General features: G+C 31.4%; 1 protein-coding gene and 1 long non-coding RNA gene across 2 annotated transcripts; one reads left to right on the top strand and one right to left on the bottom strand.

Moving 5' to 3' along the window:
• Positions 1-781: 781 nt before the first annotated feature.
• LOC130901875 (uncharacterized) lies at positions 782-23,696 on the top strand. Its single transcript, XM_057813521.1, has 4 exons — positions 782-965; positions 20,645-20,906; positions 21,650-21,807; positions 22,948-23,696. Exons 1-4 carry the CDS (start codon positions 953-955, stop codon positions 23,418-23,420), a joined length of 906 nt encoding a protein of 301 aa, XP_057669504.1. The 5' UTR covers positions 782-952; the 3' UTR covers positions 23,421-23,696.
• On the bottom strand, positions 3,945-7,247 carry LOC130901876 (uncharacterized). Its single transcript, XR_009060332.1, has 2 exons — positions 7,157-7,247; positions 3,945-4,379 (listed from the first exon to the last, which is right to left on the bottom strand). It is a non-coding gene; the product is annotated as an uncharacterized LOC130901876 (long non-coding RNA).
• Positions 23,697-24,757: the final 1,061 nt, after the last annotated feature.

Consider the following 24,757-nt stretch of genomic DNA (forward strand, 5'->3'; position numbering starts at 1 on the left):
TAGATTACAGTAAGATTATTTGTATCAGTTTTTTTAATACATATATTAATAGAATTTGTTTTTGTAATTCTTTCTGTTGTTAATAATTTTGCAGTGAATTTGCTGTGACTTTTGTGAGATGTAATTGTAATTTAGCTTCATCAATGAAAATATGACGGTTATGAGTTCTCATTAACATGTTTGTACGGTATTTTTAGCTTTTTTCTATGAAATATTTGATTAGATATTTAAAGGATTCTATTTTTCAACAGTTTGATAGAATTAACCTTTATGTTACGCGGGCGATCTGAATGATGATTAATATATCTCCCAGAACTTATTGTTTTTTTCTACGTTGTTTTATAAGGATAAAATCCATTGAAGTAAAATCGTATATTATCAGTTCCATCATATAGAAGGGATAAAATCATATCATCTACATACTTTTTAATGAAAAATGCCTTGAAGGGTGAAATAGATATGATAAAGTTTATAATATAATCCATTATATAATCTACTAGTATACGAGATATTGATTTTTACGAATCTCATTTTGGACATGCTCATTTTTCACTGGAAATCAATATTTAACTTTTCTATTCATTCATTCATATATTATAAAACGAGTAATTGTATTGATTGCACTTCATTTTCATATACTAAATATATAAGGAAACTATTTCGTATTTTCAAGATTCCAATTTTATAGGTATTATCAAAATATGTAATAGGAAAGTTTGAGTCCCTATCCTTGATTCAATATTTTAACTACTGAAACATCTTTCCTCTCTGCTGATTCATTAAGCGATATTAAAAAATTCTCAAGCCGGATCTGTCCAAAAGACGCGCACACTCCTGTAATTTATAGAAACTTTTAGCTCTGGGTGTCCACGTATTCTATTCAGAAGTTCAGTTTGAAATTCCAACGTCGAGTGTAGTCTTCCTCTTAGTGAATTTTATTAAGAATTTCATCATGAGTGTTATTCGTAAGTACTACAATATTAATTAATTGATAATAAAGATTTTATAGGCTGTACTGATAAATATTTTAGATATCGTACTTTGATATTTGTTGAAACTAAATAGAAATAAGTAGACCGGCAAAAGATTTGCATTTTTGCACGTGAATATTTCTTACTTTTAAATGGTGTCATTCTCATTATGAATATAATAATAAGGTTAACTTTTTTTCATAAACCTATTACTGATCTCTTAAAAAAGTTAAATTTATTAGTAGACATTATTAAGTAGACATTTTAGCTATTTTAATAGTTTAGATAGATATTCTATTTTGTTTTTCTAAAATTAACGTTTGATGTTACGTTTCTAAATTATTTATATAAAGAACAAATCCTTCAAATCAATTGAGACCATTTTGATATTTTTTGTAATTTGTCACGTGAAACGATAGTTATAAAAATTATGTTGCCTTGAATATCACAACCAAAAGCTGATTTCTAATAATAGAAAGAATTCAAAAAATAAGTATTAATAGTCGGGTTCAATGTCTAATGTAACTTGAACCTTATGAATTAGATATATAAAGTCGTATAGGGTATATTTTTAATGAATCGTTTGTTACCAACACGCTAACACTATCTTTTCCTTCGATAATTGTCTCCGTTTACATTATATCAACACATGAGGAATAAAACAGTCTCGTGTGCAGTACATACATCAGCGTTTACAAACTTAATGAAACGTTACACAGCTCTAAGTTTAAAAACCATAAGGGTGAATTTCATTATTATTTGATCAGTTTTATATTGATATAAAAGGTGACTGCAAGAACTAATTAGACGTTTTAGATAAACTTGACATACTTAGCAAATGAAAAATTGGTATTTAGAATTTGAATAGATATAAAATATTTGGTGTCGTACTATTTCCGGTTTGAAACGACTAATAAAAACAGCACTATTCAAAATAATTTTTTATTTATAAAATGTTCTCATCAGAAAATTCTCCAATTTAGCGGTAGTGTCTTTTTCAAAGTGCTTCTAATTGAAAACAATTTTTTATTGTATCTTCAAATAAACAACTTTCAAATAGTCAGGTTATTATCAAATGGCTTTCGGTCTTATAACCGTTTTTAGCACAGCTGCCACCAAAAAATATAGGCCTCGAGAAAAACATATAAATCGATTAAGTAGAACCAGAGTTACGGGTGTCTTTTCATAAGACACCTTCTCCCTCCTCATATTGATTAGATGGACTAAAGCTTGCAATATCAAATATAAGCAGCATTTTGTCAAGTATGCAATAATTATTTTTGTTATGTTCCTCAAATAGGTTAATTTATTAAAATTAACTTTTATATTTTGTTTCTCGTAGCTGTACAATAACTAATTATTGATATATGATCTAGAGCCATTATTATTGACATATACGGTACAGATAATTACTAATTTCCATTTATTTCGGTCATTCAGTTCTTCTAAGTCTTCTGGTTTCCACTCGATGAGTTGTTTCTAAATTAGACCCATTGTCTATGTATGTTCGGCTTCCATCGTAGATCTCGCAGCATCCTATTTCAAATCAGTTTTATTCAATCAACATTTACCTACCTTTGGAATTCCTATGCATGCGATTTTTTGTGGGTTTTATTGAACAGCATAAATTTATAAAACACAAACCGCCTTGTTAGAAGAATTAAGATTGCGAATAGTAAGGACGTGAATTTAATTACCCCTAAAATGCTTCGAAAAGTCGACGAAAATGTTTTACGGTATCCTAACTTCTAATTTAGTTAATATTTGTTTTATTACAATCAATGATCATATTGTTTTTGCAAAATGTTGAATATACTTTTGATGTAAAAGTAAAAATGATATATCATTGTTGCCTTTTTCAAAGATGGCACTCTAAGTATTAAGACTTTCGTTGCTCGGGCAACTAGAGCAACGACGAGGCTGATTTTCTCACTAGATTGGCAAAACCACCAATGTGACCATAACTCATTCTTGGTGACAAGCTAAGGCTTGCCTCATATCAAGCTTTACCTAAATTAATGTGGAATTTAACTGGTGACTGGCCTTTTGACATCCAAGACACCATCTACAAACTACAATAGGGGCATTAAATTCTGTGCAGAAAATTGATTTCGTCTTAATGTTGTCATCCCAAACTTCTGGATTCGATAAATTAACTCATTACTCAAATATTTCGGAAAGTAAAATCCATTTAAAGCACACCGCCCTTTGATAATTTTAAGTGAGGCACGACGGGGCTATCACAAGGCCTATGCGCCCCATCTTCCTGATCATCCATAATTCAACTATAAACTATGGTATTTTTTGCAAAAATGGTGTAAATATCGCAGAACATTATTGACAGCATAGTATATGCAATATATAAAAGTAAGGGCAAGAGAAGTAAAATGGGAGAGAGCAATAAATATGCCCTTGTCTATTTCATGCCAATTTTTACACATATTTGAAATTTAATTATCAAAAAAACAATACACCGATGTTGTTTAAAATATATTTGATCCAGCCGTATTTCGATACATTTAAATATTTTTAATTGATTTTATGAAAATAATTATACCAATCATTCATTTATTTATATAAGCACAAATGTATTGTGCTGAAATACAACCGTATATTTTGGGACAACGGGCTTCCTCGTTTCTGTACAAAAGAAATGTACCGGATTTACCATTATTGATCACACTCCCTTATTTGATCCTTTTCAACAATATTTTATGTAAGATATTCACCCAGTAGTTTAGTGAACGCATCTGCATCTGTTCTATTTTGTCGTCACTAACTAAACAGAAATAATTAATTTTCGCAAGTGACTAAATAGATAAATATAATGTGAGATGATCAAATAAATAGATCAAATTAATTTTGGGTAAAAAATGAATTCTATACTATTAATCATTCTGTTTTAAGATGTTTTAGGTAAAAACTGTTTAAATAGCTTAAATGAATAATTTGATTTATTAAAAAGTGAAGAAAACTAATTAAAGACTATTTATTAAGAATACAAATGAAAATATAACATAAGGACTTTTCAAAAACTATAACCCGGGTTCAGGTAGACCACTTTTCAGCTGATTGCAGATCCTAACCCAGAACAAGATTCAGATAACAGTTTCCTCCCATCGTTTTAATTTTTCTTTCGATCTTCATCACAATTACATTCATCAATATTGCATCCATCTGGAAAAAAAATGTGGCAAAGTTATTGGCCGCATTCTTTGCACGTATATTTGGTCAATTTCGTTTCCTTCTAACAAGGCCAGCAACGCCTCCTTGTTGGTAATTCCGTAACTGATGAGTAGCTGCTAGGATGAATAAATTCACGATGGCGAATTCTTATTTTTAACTTGGTTTTATTTTTATAACTCGTTTCTAAGACGTGCCCTGCTACGCAAATATAGCCATTGCAATCTACAAATAAAAATATCAGGTTGAAAATTAAAATATATGATGTATTACACCACCGAGGTTTATGTTGAGAACCTCGTTAAAAAGTACATATATTTGTTTATAAGCATGTGAAATGGACATTTCAATATTTATCTGTTTATCTATTAAAAAATCCATTAATCATTACAAAAAGCGATAGGAATTTTAAAAGCAGTTCCTTTTAAAAACCTACCTTTATTAGTAGATAATTCTTGTCTGGGGCTTTGTTTAAAAATCTCTGTAATTAGTCTGGTGTCTTGTTTGAGTTTTACATGATTATCTGGTCTTTTATTCAAAATTAAACCTAATATTTGATGTTAGTAAATATTTTTTACACAGCTAGTGTACTTCACGCCATTTTTATCCGGTCAAATTAGACTAAAAAAATAGAAGTGAAGGTACAAAAATTCGCACCTAGCTCAAAATTGGTACGATTGTTCAATATATGTAAATAAAATTTTAAAAAATTCTCATGGATGCAAGATATGGAAAAAAATTTACTGGGGTTTAAAGGTCACAAAAACATTGTGAAAGGTAAATTTAACATCAAACTAGTTCAGACAAAAATTAAAGATCAGATAATTGTTTATAAAAAATGTCCAAATAATTTTTTTCCGCAGAACTACCGTTTATGAGATATAAGGATTCAAAAATTTATTGTTATATTTGTAAACAATCATGTTTTGCAGTTTTTCCGGCGCAGATAGGAGTAACGTTTGCACTGATTCTAATGTATTGTCGACCGGTTCTAGATTATAACCAAGCTTCACTTGAACTTTTAAAAAGTAACGCGGTGATTAAGTAACTTTGTAGAATATGTGAAATTGCTACGAGATTTATTGTAACCAAAGTTACATCATTTTGAGCGTTACAACCATGGATGTAATCTAACAATGGATGTAATAAGTTTTTTTTTTCTTAAAATTCGACTCTATGTGAATGAATCAAGAACAATACAAAAACATTAGTAACTTTTTTGATGAAATCTCTTATTGTCGCAGCTTTTAGCCGTCCTGAATTCCCGTCGGCAGTCAAGCTGATACTATTCTTCTCATGTTTGCGAATGCGTACAAATATTTATTGACTGCTCGATACTCATTTTTACATACTTACAATACAACTCTCAAACATAAACTAAGCGTCCAACATAACTGAACTTTAGTGATCCTCATATCTCAATGAATGCTCAAACATCTGCTGACATCTTCAGAATGAGTTTGTACACTTCAAACGACCCTCGTATATAATTTTGAATTTAAGTAAGTTAAGAGAAACAAGATATTTTTTAAAGCAGTAGAACGAATTGTTTTTCATTTTTCTGAAAACTTTCATTTGGCAGTGCGTAACAGATTCAAATATGTTATATACGTACTTTTGACATTAATCATTAATATATAATATTATTAATATATAATATATATATAAATATGTTTATAAATATTATTATATGATTTTTATCATTTTTATGACGTCAAACATCTTTACAAAACGGAAGTGAGCAATCGAGTTTAAAGCTTAGAAAACATCAAATATTTAAATGTGGACATTTCGTTAGTGCTTATAAATGATGATTTAATCACCAAATTATAAAATCATATCCTACAAATAGAGTTGATGTTCATATAACGCGTTGAGTGAACACCATAAACCTACTTCTAACGATTTACAGTAATAATTACTCACCTATACAGGGTTTTATACAAAATACGTCATAATGTATTTTTATCTATTTTTCTCCTCGGTGACTCTTTTAGAGATCGGCTTGATACTCTTAGAAAACTTGTTCAGAGTTTAGAACATACAATGATATAGAATTGATTATTAAACCATTAATTGATACTACTAGTATCAGTACAGTCCAGATTGCTAACTATTACGAGGTATGATATAAAATATGGATAGTTATTTTATTGAAAATAAGAAAAAAGGTAGAATTAAATTTGAATTAATCTCCTTCAATGTACCACGTATAAGCATTTCTGGAAAATATCTATCGGAATGATTCTATTTACCCTGTCGTCGCCCTCTACCCTGACGGACGGACCAAAAATAAATAAATGAAAATTAATAATACAACATCTATGTTGTCAACTATGTTTTATACGTTTTATTGTTTCAAATTTAAATTTTAATCATATTAGAAAACATTAAAACAGAATGGTAAGGAATACAAATTATTACGTGACACTCAACACGAATTGAAAGTTGGTTTGAATTTTTGTATAACACAAGCACGACACTTCTCTTCGGAATTTCGTAACGGTGTTTTTGACACCGAAACCATACAATATATGAACTATTTTCGAACTAAACTTCGGACGTATATTTGAATGTTAAATAAAAGATCCGGAAATCCGGCAATGAAAAACATAATATTGTATTGTCACTGATTTAACAAATGTTGCGAATTTTTGTAATCTTTTTTATCAATTGAAAACAGGTTTAATCATGATAACTTAACTCTACTAAAATTCATAATGTCTAATCAAGTAATAACAAGGGAATACGACAGTTGTCAAGTTTCTTGAGTTCATTATATGAAAAAAATGTACCAGTGACTACCAAAAAAAATGAAAATGTAACCATAGGGAACTGTGAGAATATTGTTGCTAGATACATAAAAATTTCTATTTTTCGCTAAAAACTAAATAGAAATACTACATCAATTGATTTTCATTAATAATAGATAGAAAAATAAGCCAAACTTTTGAAAAACGAATTTAAAAAATTGGATGTACTGTGGAATTTGAAGTACTTACATACATTATTAAATTCGTTGAATTTATATTAATGATGTTAATGGTCACGCCCATGCCTCGACCTCCAAGATCATTTGAGCATTTCAATCTGTTATATTACGAGAATGGTGTAACACAAACATCTATTTTTAGAACTGTGTCATAGAATTATTTACGTGTCATGTGACCTTTTCAATTTGGTCGGAATAATACTTTATGTTCATGATATCAATGTGGAATTTTAATTTTAGTTGAATAAAATAGTGTTTTGAGAATAATTAAGGTGTTGAGTTTATGAATTACCACAATTCACAGGTTCAAATCCATAATGTAATTACAACAATGTTTCAAGAAATACTTTAGATGTTCATCAAACTGAATACAAAGCATATTCTGAATAATTAAAATGGTACCATGTATTTTTTTAATCACTACGGTGAAAACAGGATTGTTCGGCTATTAATTATACCATTTCGCTATTATCTACCTACAAATCGCCATGAAGTTTCCTATAATTACTAAATTTACATTCTGAGGATAACCTCAACTTTAACATTTTACCATTTGAGTTCGATTGCACTAATATGAGCCCCCAATAAAACATCAACTGTATTGGTTGGTTCGCGGAAGAAGCATATCGAAGCAAATGATTGCTTGTTTCTTTGGCATAGAGCTTCCGTAAAGCGGCGAATTCAGAATAGTACACAACCGTTTGTTTGCTAGAAATCACTTGAGAGGTTCTGAAAACATCATAGAAGAGGGTAACAATTTTTCGTGGAGATAATTCAGCTCTCATACAACTATTCAAATAATTGAACCTTAAACCTGACAGAAAGTCGAGTTAATGTGGCATCAATGACTTTTCTTTTCTCAAACGAAGTGCTCATAAATTAGTAGAAACTCAATGAAATTAAATTCAGTTTCGATCATTGTTTTTCAATGTTAGGTCAGAAATACAAATAGCAACCTACGTAGTTTCACATCTTCAAATAATAATTATTAAATACTTTAATCAAATTAAACGTCATAGTATATATTTAGCTATATTATTTCATACAAGGTGAGGTTATCAAATTTCGGCCCAAAATTAACTAAGTCATTCGATAGATAAGATGTGTCGTTTAAATCAATATCGACTATAATATTCGTCATTAAGGTTCCATTTCGCTGTTTTTCTAATTATTTACAAGCTACTATTCGTGTTGTTTTATCTTTCAACTCGACACAATCTTCTAACTCTTAGCTATAGTACTACTATGCCATCCACTGTCTCAATAAGAGGTGTTATTTTGATATTCAAAGAAAAATGCCATTTTTTGAGATAAATGATCGGATGTTTATTTCATTATAAAGAGGAAAGTATGCCGTTAATAATGGAACAAAACATCAGCCAAATGGCCGCCACGACTGCGCTTACGGGACCATATCCTTTTCATGGAATTTTCTGTAACCAAATTGCAAAGCGATATACTCACGAATTCCATCTTTGAGGTCTTGAATCGATGCTGGACTGTTGGCGTAGACCTTATCTTTCACGTGGCCCCAAAGGAAAAAGTCGCAAGGTGTTAAATCACAACATCTCGGTGGCCAATTGTGATCACCTCTTCGAGAGATAACACGGTCCGGAAATTTTTCCCGTAAAAGGTCGATGGTTTCGTTGCTTCTGTGGCACGTAGCGCCGTCTTGTTGAAAGTAAACGTTGTCCAAATCAATACCATCCAATTCCGGCCATAAAACTGAACTTTATAGGCCTTAAGACCCAAGTCTTTATGCAAAATACGGTGTAATGACGTTTGTGGAATAGCTAATTCCAAAGAACGACGAGATATGGACAAACCTGGGTTTTCTTCAACACTTTGGGCTACAGCAGCAATATTCTCAGTTGTTCTTGAGCGACGTGCACGGGTTTTATTCTTCACATCACTAACTTGTCCCAACAGCTCAAATTTTTCCACCAATTTCTGTATTGCGGTCCGAGAAGGTGCTTCACGTCGACCCAAAAATGTTTTAGTTTTACGAACCATCTCTTCCCAACTTTCACCATTTTTATAATGAATTTTAATAATTTCAATGCGTTGTTGAAGCGTGTATCGTTCCATTTTCATTAATGGCGTAGTTTCTACTTGTCAAATGTCAAAAAATGACAGCTTCAAAAGTGACACTTACCGAAATAGCGGGCTGTTCAAAATAACACCTCTTATTGGAAAACCTTTTGATTGATTGATGTGCGTGTGCAACGCACATTCCTATAGCTTAAGATTTAAGATTACGAATCCCTAAATGCAATAATAAATCTTTCTACGATTATCTACTTTACTCTGACGAACGGTAATCACCATAACTCAACCCCTTTCTCCAGTATCAATAATGCTCATATTAATTAATTCTTGATTTCGACAATCTACATAGAATCTCAACATTGGAATCATTTAAAAAAATTAATATGATACCCTAATTGATTGAAGTATTATATGCCTAAATTTTGTTGACAAAAACACTCGACATGATTATACATAATTTTTTTTCTTATGTAGAGTGGGCCGCAAAAAATAGTCCACCTCGATATCTTAGGAGATGCTGAAACACATATTTTGATGACAGATATCTGTTGATTTATAATTTGAGTGGATGATGGACATCTGTCAACACTTTTTTTAACATATGAATAATCAATTTTGGTTTTAGTCTTTCTAATATGCTATACAGGGTATATTCCTTATTTAAAAATAAGGCGCTGCGGAAGTGGAAGAGAAGAGGTTGACAAGACTAGTAACTCCTAGAATAAAAATCAAAGTGTTTGTGCATTTCCTCAAAATCTAATGAATATTAATAAATATTAGGGCTATTTTCTGTGGGAAACTTTTTATATTCCATTATCAATATTCAACAGAAATTAAACATCCTGTGAATAAAACTTTATATTCAAATTGCTGATAATTTGATTTTTTAAAATATTGAAATTTCCATCTAATATAATTTAGAATATAAAAATAGAATGTTTAATGTAAACTGTTTATTTCATGGTATAATTGAAAAATACTTTTCTATATTTAAACCCGTTTCACAAATAAAGAAATATGTTCAACATTTGTTACATTCCTACATATACATACAAGAAAATTTTAAGTGTAACCATTAATAGTCGAATCACCCCTTGGGATGATTTTTCGGGTTGCAAATTGTACCTTATAGTGTATTTGGCCTCTAAGAGTTGATATTTTGGGTTTGCTAGAAGAAATATTTTCGTGGAAACTTAAGTTTATTAAAACTATTAAATTATTCGTTTTTTCCATTTTTCTCGAAAACCAAGCAGGATTAAAAAAAATTTCATACCAAAGTTATTGAACTTCAATGTCTGTATAGAAATATCATACAAGCTTTTTCGTCTAGTGATGCACATAGCAAAGTAGTTGGTTCTGCGCAACTCCATTTGACAGCCGGGTGTTGGGATTTTGATTTGTTAATATCGATGATAGGACGAGCGAGTAATCAAAGTACTAATTTTCGCCAAGCAATCAGCGTTCAAGATCGTCTGGCTATAACACTCAGGTTTTTGGCTTCTGGTGACTCCTATCATTCGTTGATGTATTAATTTAAGGTATCCCAACAAAGCATTTCAAAAATTGTACCGCAATTGTAAACTGTTTGGAAAAGTACGTAAAGACACCTTCAACACCAAAAGAATAGGAGTTAGTTGCTGCGGTCTCCTCTGATAGTGGCAGTGTACCTTGACAAAAGGACTATGCTTGAGTGTAGGTGATTCAATATATTTATTTTCTATTAGTTAATCTCGGCGTCATTATTTACACCTAAATCTTTTGCAATGGCATCTAATGCATCTCTTCTTTTGATTTTGTTTTTATAATCATCATTATTAGTGTCCCACATTAAAGGTTTACCTTTGTAAACGTTAATTAACCTTATCAAATTCTCCTGGCTCCAAAACTCATTACTCATTTTGCGGAAAAATTACACAAACACTTTTCCATTGAATATTTTCAATAAAAAAATACAAATGATAATGTTTATATCCAAAAATTACGCCGGAAAACCACTTCAAAATACACTAAAACAAGCCAAACAGGTGGTAGGGGAAGTCACTGACAAACAATGTTCGATCTAGGACGGGAACATTCTAGACAAACAAAAATGACGGCCCATTTTCCTTCCATACATGAAATGTTTGTTGGGATAGCGTCCACATCAAAAACACCGGTGAACATTGTTTGTCAAACAAAATAGTTTGTCGAAATTTTCTACAAATGTTTGGCAAATAATGTTAGTCCATTGTTTGTCCAGTGGGGACGCGGCTTAAAGAACAAAAAGAAAATTTTTTTGGATCTCTAAAATGTAGTTATAATGTAATATAATAGTAATAAATCTCAACGAAAGAACGCGAATGCGAGAGTGTCCGCTCGCCCCGGTGATGCTCCACGTCCAGTTTTCGGAAGAGAGTCAAAGGGAGAGAACAAACGAGATAATCTACCACACTTAAAACAGCTAATCCAGTCGCTTCAATTATGCCCTTTTTATAGTAGAAGATTCGTTTAACTGAATAAATCGACAGTATGCCAACCTCGCTGGAGTACTTAAATAAAGGTTCATACAAAGGTTTCAGCTTATTCCGTTCCATTCGCAGGTGAAAATCCTAACGTAATTGAACTAAAACGACATCATTGATGATGTACGTCGATATTTATACGTAAACACAATATGTATGAATCATTTTAGTCAAATTAGCACTTTTATATAATGTCTATGATTTAGTTTATTTTTAGAACAGTTACTGTATGAAAATCTTTTTGGTTTTAATCCATAAAATTTCAAATAATATTGTTAAATGAAGAAGTCAACAGATTTCTATTGATTTCATTATAAATATAGAAGAATTTTTCCTACGACCGATGTAGTTTGTCGATAAAAATCTAATATCCCTTGGCATGTACGAAAACTAACAAGTTTTCTTACGAAACCAAAATGGGAACAGGAAACAAACACAATAAAAATAATTCAAGATTGATTACTTTTAGTCACGTGATCAAATGGAGTTTATGAGTTACTATAAAATAATTTATAACCGATATAGCTATTAATATACTTATGATTATCGATTTTGTGTTAATAGTTGAAGACTGGATGTTTTTTGTCACTAAAAATACTATTAACGACACTGACGACGAACGCCGCAGGTACGACGATTGATTGATATAAATTATATTTAGTCACGAATCGTAAATTTAAAATTTATTATCTACTGAGGTTATTGCTACAAGTGCTGAACGAAAATCAAATCTTTAATAGTTCTTTCAGTGCAATTTTAATCCCCGATGCGTATCATCTTTTTTCTCAACGAATATTTCGACAAAACAATATTAGTCCATTGTAACAGCAATATAGCGTATAATAACAGCGACAAGATATCACCAGGGTGTATCTTCCATACATCCATCAATGTTCCAGTAAGTAGAGACACATCCAAGTTGTGTGTCTGCTTCTTGTCGAGTGACTCGGCATGTCACAATTGTGAAACGACATTAGCTGTCTGTACTGTAATATCTTGCGATATTGTCCAACAAAAAGATCAATAACACAACAAGAAGACAATAAAAAATTATTAAATTAGCAAAATATTCTTGAAAATAATTTATCGAGAGGGCTGAGGCAACAGAAGCCAAAGAAGTAAACGCTACAGTTAAGTTATTTATACAGAGTGAGTTTTATGTATGGAAAGCCTCAACTATCTCGGAAACGGCTTGTACCATTTTTATGAAATTTTGTGCGCAAGGGTCTTATGATACGGTCGATATTATGGTGGTATCTACGGTGAGCTGCAAAGAGCGCACAGGCACATTCGTGAATCTAGCGCACACTTCCTGTGTCGAATCCGAAAGATCGTTCGATGAGCGCACAAAGAAGATATGGGCAAACTGGAACTGGACCTTTTGAATAATTATTATCATTAAAACAAAACGAAAAACCATCAGGAACATCTAAGATTTTCTAAAATGAGTAAATGTTCAATATTATATAAAATATTGAACAAAAATTGATAGAAAAAATCATCTTTTCTCTGATTCCTTTTTAGTGTTATGTTCAAAATAATAAAAAAATTGCGTATCTTGCATTTTCCTCGATGCACCCTCCTATATAAACTTTGCGTTCGAACCACCCTATATATTTCGTGTTTTTAGAAATCCTTCAGAAATACTGATTATAATAATAATAAGAATTTCGAAAAGCGAAAAATATACAGGTTGATTTATTTGTAATAACAAAGTTCATCATTTTTTCGAAAAAAGGAAAGATCTGACTAAAATCTAAATACCACCATAATAACGACCGTATCACAAGACCCCCTTATACACAAAAATTCTCACTCACTCTATATATATATTTATATACCTTAGTAATAACTTGAACATTGTTTACTGAACTGAATGTAGAAAACACGTTACTTTGGTGAAACAATAGCCTAAATGCTGTCACCCCCAATTAGGCGAAGTATTTTCACATCAAGCGGAACGAAAACCCCTCATGTACATCATAAAAATAAAATATTTTCGACAAGAAAATTGTTTCAAGTAGTGAAACTGTGTTTAAATGAAAAACAGATAAAATCGGTGTTTTTATCTTTTTATTTAGAGCGTAAATATCTTCGTTTCGGAAACCGCCCGGCATATTCAGGAGTTGGGGGATGAGATCAGATCTCCTATTATACGTTGTATAGTCAAAACTACAAGACAAATTACTGATAACGAAAATTGAACAGATTTTTAAAGCCACCCGACTATTACCTAACCATCATTTTGGATTTAGAGCGCAACATGCCCCCATAGAACAGAAAAATATATAAAAAATGAAGAATACTAGTTGGATGCCCAGGTATGATGGACTACTAAAGAAAACTAGGAAACACGTCCTAAACAACAGTTTTCTTATCCTAATATCCTACCTGCAAGATAAACAGATAAGTCAAAATTCAAGATCACATCACATTTCTAGATTCAATAATATCGGACATTCCACAGAGAAGTGCACATGGACCGATTCCCTATCTTATATACACAACTAATATTCTCACAAACAATAACGTAACTACCGCAACTTATGCTGATTCTACTGTTGCGCTAACATCTCTTCAGGACCCTGCCATTTCTTCCCAAATATTGCACCTGAAAACTTGGGGAATTGTGATGTTGAACAAGCATATTCTGGAGCTAACAGAAAGTAAAAAATACTTTGGAATTCATATAGACCGAAGACTAACCTAGAGAACACACATACGAGTAGTAAGAAAAAATAATTGGGTCTAAAACTCAGTTAACAGGTCGAAGATCCCAACCAACAATCAACTGCTAGTATAGAAAGTCACACTGCAACCCATCTGGAGTTATGGTATACAATTATAGGGCACTACATCCAACTCGAAGATAGCGATTAAAGAAATATTGTAATGTCATTGTTTGTGACCTGCAAATGAAGTCATCTAAAGAAGAAATATGTCCCTTCTCCCAATACTATGCTTATCGCTTTGAAAATCATTCCTTAATCAAACTATACTATTTTTAAGTGAAATGAAATGCAGTTTTTCTACAAGTAACAAGAAAAAAATTTAGAGTATTGTATTGTATTCTACTACGTAAAAAATAATTATTTTGAACAGGTAAAATGTTTATTCCGCTGCTTATACAAAAATAAAGCATAGGTATTAGCATATGAGAGAAAATATACTATATATAGGACATATATAACATTATTATTTTGGGGTGATTCCGGCATCATCAGGAGTTGGATATCACCTATTTTACTTATTATAGTGGTCTTTAAGTCTCAGCCAATTATTGTATTAATAAGCGTACACTTTACATGATTTCTTACCAAAACATCTTCTATTTGCATTAAATTCCAAATGTGTCGTTGTGAAGAGCGACATTTGCAGCTATTTACCGCTAAAGTATCTCTAACAAACACACGAATTTTTACCTTTGTTTTCATCATCTGTTTCCTATTCGTTAGTTGATTCTTCCTGACTAGTAGAAGGCAACTGATTGAAATCTAACTAATTCTTAACTCATCTTCTTTGTGCCAACTAATTCTCCATTATTTCCTGGAAAACGGGATCGGTTTGTCTCAAAAACCTGCCGGGGCGTCAGACATCTGATCCACTAAGCTATATTATAATTCTAAAGTTATTGATTGTTCCTCTTTTGTCTCGAAAACAACGGAATATGCTAAAATTTGATTTGAATATTTAATATAAACAATTAAACTTATATTAAGTGACAGATAAAATGAAATGAAAACTAAACGCTCATTTTCAAATTATATTACGAAAAATATTAATGCTTTAATATAATAGTACAAAGTATACTTGACTGAGTTAAGGTTGAAAATGAGAAACATTAAAGTCACAATCATTGACTTTAATAATAACTGGGCGATCTAGGAACTACAGCAGTTGTATTAATGCTACACCTACAGATTATTTACTCCACTAAGCAGTTTGCCGTTCGGGTCATCACGCACCGACTTAAACTCTTCACTAGATGTGGAGAACTAAGTCGGAGATGACAGTACAATTAAGAAATAACTAAATAGATCAATTTTTTATTGTAACCTCCTGATTCTTCTCTCATGCTATCTGAAGTAATATTATCATTAATAATAGTTTCATGAGTATATTTCGTCTCTTAAGTTCTAACACCGCGATCTATGTCGAGAAAAAACGGTTGTTGTATATTGTATAAACACATAAGAAAGGTAGATATTTAATTTTCTTTATATACAAAGTACAATTATTATATGTGCATTGCATGAATGACACGTTCCTTAAACTACGGTACAACAGTCAAATTTTCTTGTGTTGAAATTATATTCTTCTTCCTGCCATCACAATTCCCGATGATGTACTTGTTGGCGAATTCGGTGTTATTTCAGTACCACCATGCACTCTAAACACTTTATTAGCTATTTCTGTCCTGTGTGCTAACAATTCATCAACATACCTTTTAGCGACCTTTGATGACTTCCAATCACCATTTTTCATTAAGTCTCCCCCAGATTCAACTAAAAGTGTAGCAGATAATCTTCAAAATAGATGATCTGAATATGAGTTAGCATCTTGATGAAAAAAATTAGCCACTGAATCGGGAACCTTATAAAACTGGTTTTTACCTACAACGGGATTGATACATTTTCCATTATGAGATGCATACAAAACAAGCGGCGATCTTTTGCTGATGCGGGACGAAGGTAAAATTCAACATATTTTTCAGCAACTACAAATCTGCTGTATACATCATTCTTTATTTCCTTGCTGATCTCACAAATTCGACATGCAATCCCAAATACAACAACAACCTTGACCATTAAGTAAACTTCATCGGGAGCATTATTTCAAAAATCACGAATTCGTGAACTCGTTAAAATCGCAGCTTTCTTGGGCTTGCAACTTTTCCCATTTTGCTTCAGAAATTCTACATTTCCTACATTATTATTGGATCGAAACATACTTTAGTCATTGAATAGTTCTACCTCACTGTTGACGGCTTGAAAAATTTTCCGCGATTTATCTGGTAATAATTTTTGTGACGCTACTTTAGCTATTTAACTACTAATTCCGGTGGAGTCAAAGAAAACTCAGAATCAGATATTTTTGACTTTATTGTATTGAGAATGACTTCTAAACAACTAGTAAGCTCACAATTTTTAAGTTAAATCACAAAGTTAAATTGACGGCTATTTCATTACTTTAAAAGTTTTCTTAACAACGCAGGTCTAATTGTCGCTCTAAGTACAACTTATTGTTAGCCTACTAATTTCAAAATTCACTAATTTTATCTGGATAATTTTCTGAGTTGAATGCTGTAATATTTTTCAATTTTAAATCATCGTTTTTCTCGTAACAGAAAAAAGTTGTGAATTATACGCGGGAAAAATACTAGATTTTAGCTTTCAGTTTTTTGGCAACCTCAAGCTAAAATCTAGTACTTTCTTCCCTTGTATATAAATAACTATTTTTGGAAAGTTTATAAACATAGATCGATTTCAAGATTTTTGTATTATTTGTACAGAGATTTTTTATCGAATGATATTCAAAAATCAAAAAAGCATTTTTGGAATTACGGTGAGTTAGAACATGAGCAACGATTTGTAATAGTAAAAATTTCATGAGAAAAAAAGAATTTTCATTTTAAAAAGATCGAAAATATCTCAGCTTTGAATAAACTTGAAGAAATATATGTCTAAAAACCAGAAAAGCGAGTGTTGACAACCGATTTCACTACATTTTTTCTTTCAAGTCTACCTCGTATAAACTCGTTCCGATTTCTCGGTCAAAGCGACAAACTAAGCGTTGAAGAAAAGTGGGTGATAGTCATTGTAGTGGGCACCGCAGCGTCTGCGATCTCGTTAGGAGATTACGTCGTAGAAAAGAGGCCATGGAAGTAATAATATAATCGATTTGAAATCCTTGTTGTGTTACATCATCTCTATATATTCCGTGACTACGAGGCGCCAAAATACAGTGCAGTATACGATATTTTTTATACTCACAATAAAAAAAAAACTTTTTTATACGATAGCTGATTTTTTAAGAATAACATAAAACAGCATTCTTCTTCATCCTTGTTCTTTTCACCAATTCCTCATTATTTCACAGTTTCATTAACTTTTCATGAACTTTTCCTTTCCTCTGTGTTTTGAGTCCTAATATTGTCTGATTTTGGAAGATTTACTCTGTCTTTTTTTTCAAATGATTTGATTGATTTTAATAGTTCAGTAAATAAATATTTGTATCAACTATCTGTTTAATTCGTTGACAAATCATATGGTATAAAAAAAATTGTTTCTCTACTCAATCGGCTCCTTTATTACGTTGGCTTTTCGACAGTTGATGAATTTTTTAAATAGCACATATCTTGCGACTCCTTTTTTGCACAACCTAAAGATCCAACACAGGATAAACTTACAAGCAACCCACGGTTATCTAAATTTTCAATATTTATTTGGAAATATTCAGTATAAGCCTCTTATACAAAGACTGCGGTACCTCTTGTCTGTTTTTTGTTTATAAACACTGCAAATATAAAAAATAAAGCACTGTTATACTTTCTTCGTGATGGACAGGCAAAAAATTACATTCAACAATGAACCAACTACGTTTCCTACCCGCGAGTTTTCATACCCTGCTTTATACCAAGCGAAAGGTAGTGCGAATGGTTTTGCGAAAACAATGCGCAAAGAATGAATGATGATGAGAAACATAAATTTTATTTGTAACTCGTCCAATGTCAAAAACATAACATACGCATAAATAACCAAAATTAGCCTTTTTGTTCTGTCATGGAAAAGAAGTAGATTACGAACAATATATAAAACAACAATTAACAGATGATGAATATGAAAAAAAAATTAATGACAGATCTAGAAGAAGCACTATAAAAAACTTGAGATGATGAGATGAGAAAAAACTTCCCAATCCCATAGAATAAGTTATTCAATTCAGATATCTGGGCATAGACATATCAAGTACCCACGACCCAGTTAAAGACCTAAGAAGCCAGATTAACAAAGCATCCGCACTATCAGGATGCCTACTATCTACAAGACTTGTATCAGACCCATCATGACGCACGGCACGGAAGTCCGCGAGGACACCAACAAGACGAAACAAATGCTGAGGGTGGCCGAGATGAAAACACTGAGAACAATAGTGGGGAAAACAAGAAGAGACAGAGTAAGAAATACAGATGTCAAAGAGCAATGCGGGATACAAGACATTGTGAGATGGGGAAGACAACGTAAGAGGCAGTGGTACAACAGACTTCCGAGAATAGTCCTAGAAAACAACCCGCCCGGCTCAAGGCCTCCCGGGAGACCACCTAAAAGGTGGAAAGATAGTTGGCAATCCACCTCTCAGGAAAAGTAGAAGAAGAAGAAGAAGAGTTGAAAATACATAAAATTTCTTTTACTTCTTATTTCTTAGACGATTTATCAACAAAAAATATATATAAATAGATAACCATAAAAATAGTGGTATGAAAATAGCAGGTGAAAATATTTGAATACTTGGGACAAAAAATCAGTGAAAAAAGAAAAAGCTGAGAGAAACTAAATAATAGATAATAATGAAACTGTTTTATAGCATGAGTAATGCCATTAACAAGAGAGTTATTACCAGGGAGACAGACGTAAGTCTTAAGTTTTATTTTTATTCTTATACCTCTTTGTATGTTTTCGTGGATAAATACCGAAATAGGTTTAAACACCAATATTTTACCTGTTTCAAAAATAAATTTACAATTAAAATATACCTATTATAAAGACAAGTTATCAACTATAATAATATATAGACCAATCTTGGACATCGGCTGTGATTCTTTGATATTGAATAAAACAGTAAGAATAGTGGAGATGAAGTATTTGTTTGGTTTAATTCCGTTATTTTGATTTCAAACATTTAGCTAAAAATAATAATTATTATCATCTTGGCTTAAAGTTCACAGTCATATCAAATCATACTTATGATTCCAATGAGTAATTCTCTAATGATTAATTCCATTTTTCGGAATTGAAACTCTGTGTCGTCATTATTAAAAATAGCGATGCAATATATGACTAACCAATAAAGTATGCGCTCATTAATATGACAATACGTAGTCGTATTCTTGAAATTTAACATCAAAATAACTTCTAGTACCTTACCAATTACAAGAAAAATGAAATGGTAAAATGTAATGTATTGATATTTGAACAATTTGTATACATTATGATTTTATAAAAAGAACATTAAGCTAGATATTACACAAAATGAGTAAGTCACAAAAACATAAACCTCAATATTTAGTATTATTTATTAGATTTTGAGAAATTGCCGTAACAGGTCGGTTTTTGTTCTAAGGGGAAAACATGTTCATGATAATGACCGTCCATATTTTTTTTCTAATATTCACACTATTCACAAAAAAGTCTCAATTAATTTAAGGTTAGAAAACTATATAATCAAATATGATGTGATGAATATTAACTAAATTAGAAGTATAATACATAAAATAATTAATACTAAATGAATTAAATGTGAAAATGGTGTCTATAAAATTATAAAGTCCCTAATCGAAATTATGTCGAACGTTACTAAACAGCATTCATGTTCTTACTTCTTCTATTGAAGCAGATTCTGTTGTATAAATTTTACTTTTTAAATAACCCGATAAAAAAATCTAGTTTTAAGGCCATACAAAAAAACTCTCCTTCCAATCCTTTGCATAGGAAGTATTCATTCTAATATTATCTATTAACGACACTGTCTTGTTACTTATTTCGTTTATCCTTTTTCTTTTTTCTTCCATTTTAGTCATAGTGATTGTTTCTGATGCATACATTGTTATGGGTCTCATTGGTTTTTGATCGCTCGGTTTATACCTATTATTTTTTCTATTTAATTGCTTATTGTACCTAGGTATTTAATTTTTTTATTCTCTATTTAAATATATGATCATCTATTTTCAGAATTGGACACCGAGGATAGATTAGAATACAATTTCTTCCCAAACAACACTGGATTTGTACAGTTTCGTGTAAGAGCTGCCAATGATGCTCATTTGGCTCTTACTACACAGGCCGCTGAATGCGACCCAATGTATGAAATTTTTATCGGCGGCTGGGGTAACTCCAAATCAATTATTCGAAAAAATAGAACCAAACCAGATGTCGCTGAGGTACCCACGCCAGGAATTTTGAACCCAAATGAATTTCGTGGATTTTGGATCAGGTTAGTTTCAACTATATTTCATTATAGATTCTTCATTTTCATGAATAATCCTCGGACATTTATTTATTGGAAAAATATTAGGTTTCATAGAATAAGTTGTCCAAAAACTATTTAACAGTTATTATTTCCCGATTATTTCATTAAAAATGCGACTTTTCATTCAACAACAAGTTAATTCTGAGAAATTTAAATTTTCATCGACAAATAAATATCTAAATCTGATTGAAAAGAAGAATCAATAATCTTCCATAATGCCATCTATTTTTTTTTTTTTTCGATAAATAAATTTCTTATAATGAAACAGAGAAAGATTCAAGAAGCTTTGAGAAAACCTTCAATTTTTTATTCAATAAATTGTCTCTAAGTGCTAAAACGATGACACGGATTGAGATGAAATCTGTTGTATACAGATACAGTTGTAATAAAAAAATTAGGGTACTTTAGAAACAAAGTTTTATCAGGGAATTGTATCGTCTCTAACTCACTATTGCGAAACAAAATTTTACAGGGTTCTTTGTTAAGAGATATGATATAATACCTCATGTGCTAATGAACTAATCAAGTTATAAATTGTTTTAACACCTACTAAAATACCCAAAGGTCAAAAGGCCTAAAACAACTGGAAACAATCGGGAAAAAAGTATTTGTTTGGAACATGCTATTTAATGGAGGAATGGAATGCCTAGTTAGTTATTCTAATTTTTACAAATTGTAATTTAATCCATTATTGCTCATTTTTCTAGATGGCAAAACGGTAACATTGCTGTTGGAAGGGAAAATGAACAAGCACCATTCCTGTCATGGAATGACTATGCACCCATCAATATTGAATATGTAGGAGTCTGTACCGGCTGGGGTGCTAATGGCTCTTGGATAATTGAACCACCCAGAGGAGGTGGCGGTGAGTATCTAAAGTTAGTTACACATTTTAATGTTTAGACCTCTAAAAGTGTCATCACTATCTTTGAATCATTCTAAATACTTCATTCAAATTTATAGTCAGTATTAATTCCTCCTGATATGTTATGGGGAGAGCTAGACATACTTTGAAGTATAAAAACTAAAAATGTTTGTGTACATCCCCACTATACTACTTGTATTATATAGTAGCTTAGCCAAGTATCGAGTAAAACAGGTGTCGAATAAATAGACTCATTTATGTTGAAATATGACGCTTGCATTTACATATAAAACAACGGTTTTTCAACAGTTTTTGTATCGAAAGAATCATATCACCGCAAATTGGATGCATTCAATTACAAATTAAATCAGCCATTTCCATTTTATGTTATCGTTGTTAACAAAAGTAGATGGACGATTCACACGAGGCAAATTTTCGACCACTTTAAGACCCTCACTGAATGCTTTATGCTACTCAAATACTTGCGTTTGCATAAAGTAGTCTTCCCAAAACACTTATGCAATGTTGTCAATGATTCCGTGCAATTCTATTGGTAACACAAAATTTCCAGTAAACTCGTTTTCGCACTATTGAGATATGGAACTCAAACTTCATACGAATGTCAAAAAGGGTTATACCAATTTCTTATTAACAAACAAATGAAAATACCTCCGTTCGTCAGTTCATTTAAATTTGAAAAAAAAATTTTGCGGAGATTTAAAACGATTACATATTGTCCATCGTCATATTTTACAAACCACATAACCTAGAAAACGAGAGACAATCAACCTTTACTTTTGCAAGTCGAAAAGTTGATAAGTTCAATTAATTGAATTTGGTAATGTTTTTGAACCCGCTATATTCTTCAGATCTAACCCCCAGTGACTACTGGCTCTCTCAAAACTGAAAAAAGTGCCCCTAAAATAAAATATCAAAGTGGAAGTAATTGCTGAAATAGAAGCTTATTTCAAGGAAAAAAAAATTAATTAACAATAACATAGGAAACTTGAAGAAGCGTTAGACTGATTAATTACTAGTTTGACTAATAGCGAAATTTGACAGAAATTTTGCTTACTAGACCGGGTATTAATTGATGTATTTGATACTTCCAAAATATAATGTATATGTAAAATGTTACAGGCTATGGTGGAACTCCTCAAAATTACACAGCACCTCCGACCAACTTTTCATCTGTATGCTGGGCTCCAGGTAGATCAGGTCAAATACCTCCAAGAGCTTACGCTGGTGGTGAAGATAATGGCGAACCTTTATTCGTTATCAGAGCTCAATACAATGGAGCTCTTATCCCAGGCAAACTTGTTCAAAGTCATGGTTGCGGGTACGTCCCATGGGGAGGAAATGAGAATTCCGTTCAAGAATACGAAGTTTTATGCGATTTCCCTGGACGATGGGTCGCCACATCTCGAGGAAACATCCCTCCAAATGCTCTAACAGCTGGACAAAGTGAAGATGGTGAACCATTATATGTAGGTCGTGTTGTCCATGATGGCTCCTTGACTGTCGGAAAAGTACAACCAAGTCATGGAGTATGCTACATACCATATGGGGGTCAGGAACTGTCTTTCCCCGACTATGAAATTCTGGTACAATAAATGAAAAGATGTTATTGAATCTTGAGACATGCTGCCTAGAATAACCATCCATATTTAAAAAAATATATATCTAATAATTAAGCGAGCGAGTTAAGCATAATATGAAAAGAAATATGGCTTCTAGAGGTGCCTTTATTATTGTTAGAGATTGTGTTTTTACTTTACTCATTTATTCAGTTACATGTTTATTTATTAAATTCTGAGTATCGAATATGATTTTATATGAATATGCACAATTGTCTTCATTTATATTGTAATACATATTTTATTGAGGTACTAAGGCATTTCATTTATTTTTCTTTTTTTTTTTTTAATAAAAATAAACCATCCTTTAACCATGAAGGACAGTTCGGTTTTCCAGTTATGATTTTTATTGTCATCATAATTAAGCTATTAAATTTTTGAAATTAAAACAGTGTCCAAGAGACGCTCTGGGTATTAAATTAAAAGTAACTTTAATAATTATTAGTAACTCCGAGAAATTAAGGATCCTTAGTAGTGCTGGTCCTTGATTACGTTCTAATATTAAGTTTTTCAATTTTTTTGTCTAATTGCGAAATAAAAAGTTATTCTTCCCAAGATCGAATTAGATCATTATTTTGTTTTTGATAAGAATTCGCAGGGTCTTGTTTAATTTTTTTGTAAGTTGTCTTATCGTTTAATAATTTCATCATTTTATTATTATAATCTTCTGATTTCATGATAACAGTTTTATTAGATTTATCTGCTTTCAAAATTTTGAGATTTCTGTTTTTATTTATGAATTCTTTGGTTTTAGTTATATTTTGAGGTTTGATATTGTTTGTTTTTCAATTTATTTTTGAAATTAGCGATAATATTAGTATCAGATCTTATTTTATTTTGAATTTCGTTATTTAAATGATTGGTGTTGCATTCAATATTACATAAGATATTTGTCACTAGAAATATTTTGTGCAAAATTGGGACCAAAATATAAAACTGAATCACTTTTTAATAAATGCAAAGAAAAAAATAATAAGAAAATTGATGAGCTGATATTAAAACAACAACCTATTGCTGAAAATACAAATATTTAAAGGCAGCTCAAAACAAAGTTTTCCAGATCACATTCTCAGCCGACCGCGTTAGTTCTTATCGGCAATTGTGTTATGTATAAAAAGTAGAAGTCAAATTAAAATTAAGTGATCACATATAATTAAAGAAAAACTTTTCGAAATATCTTGACATATTATACCAACATAACAAGTCGATTTCGGATACGCATAAATTCAACTGATTTTTATCCCAGGTGTCACATTTTATTAGAGCCATGTCGCCAATTCGTACAGCCAAATTTTTTTCTATAGATTTTCACT

The sequence above is a fragment of the Diorhabda carinulata genome, chromosome X, assembly GCF_026250575.1.
Source record: "Diorhabda carinulata isolate Delta chromosome X, icDioCari1.1, whole genome shotgun sequence".
Classification (NCBI taxonomy): Eukaryota; Metazoa; Arthropoda; class Insecta; order Coleoptera; family Chrysomelidae; genus Diorhabda; species Diorhabda carinulata.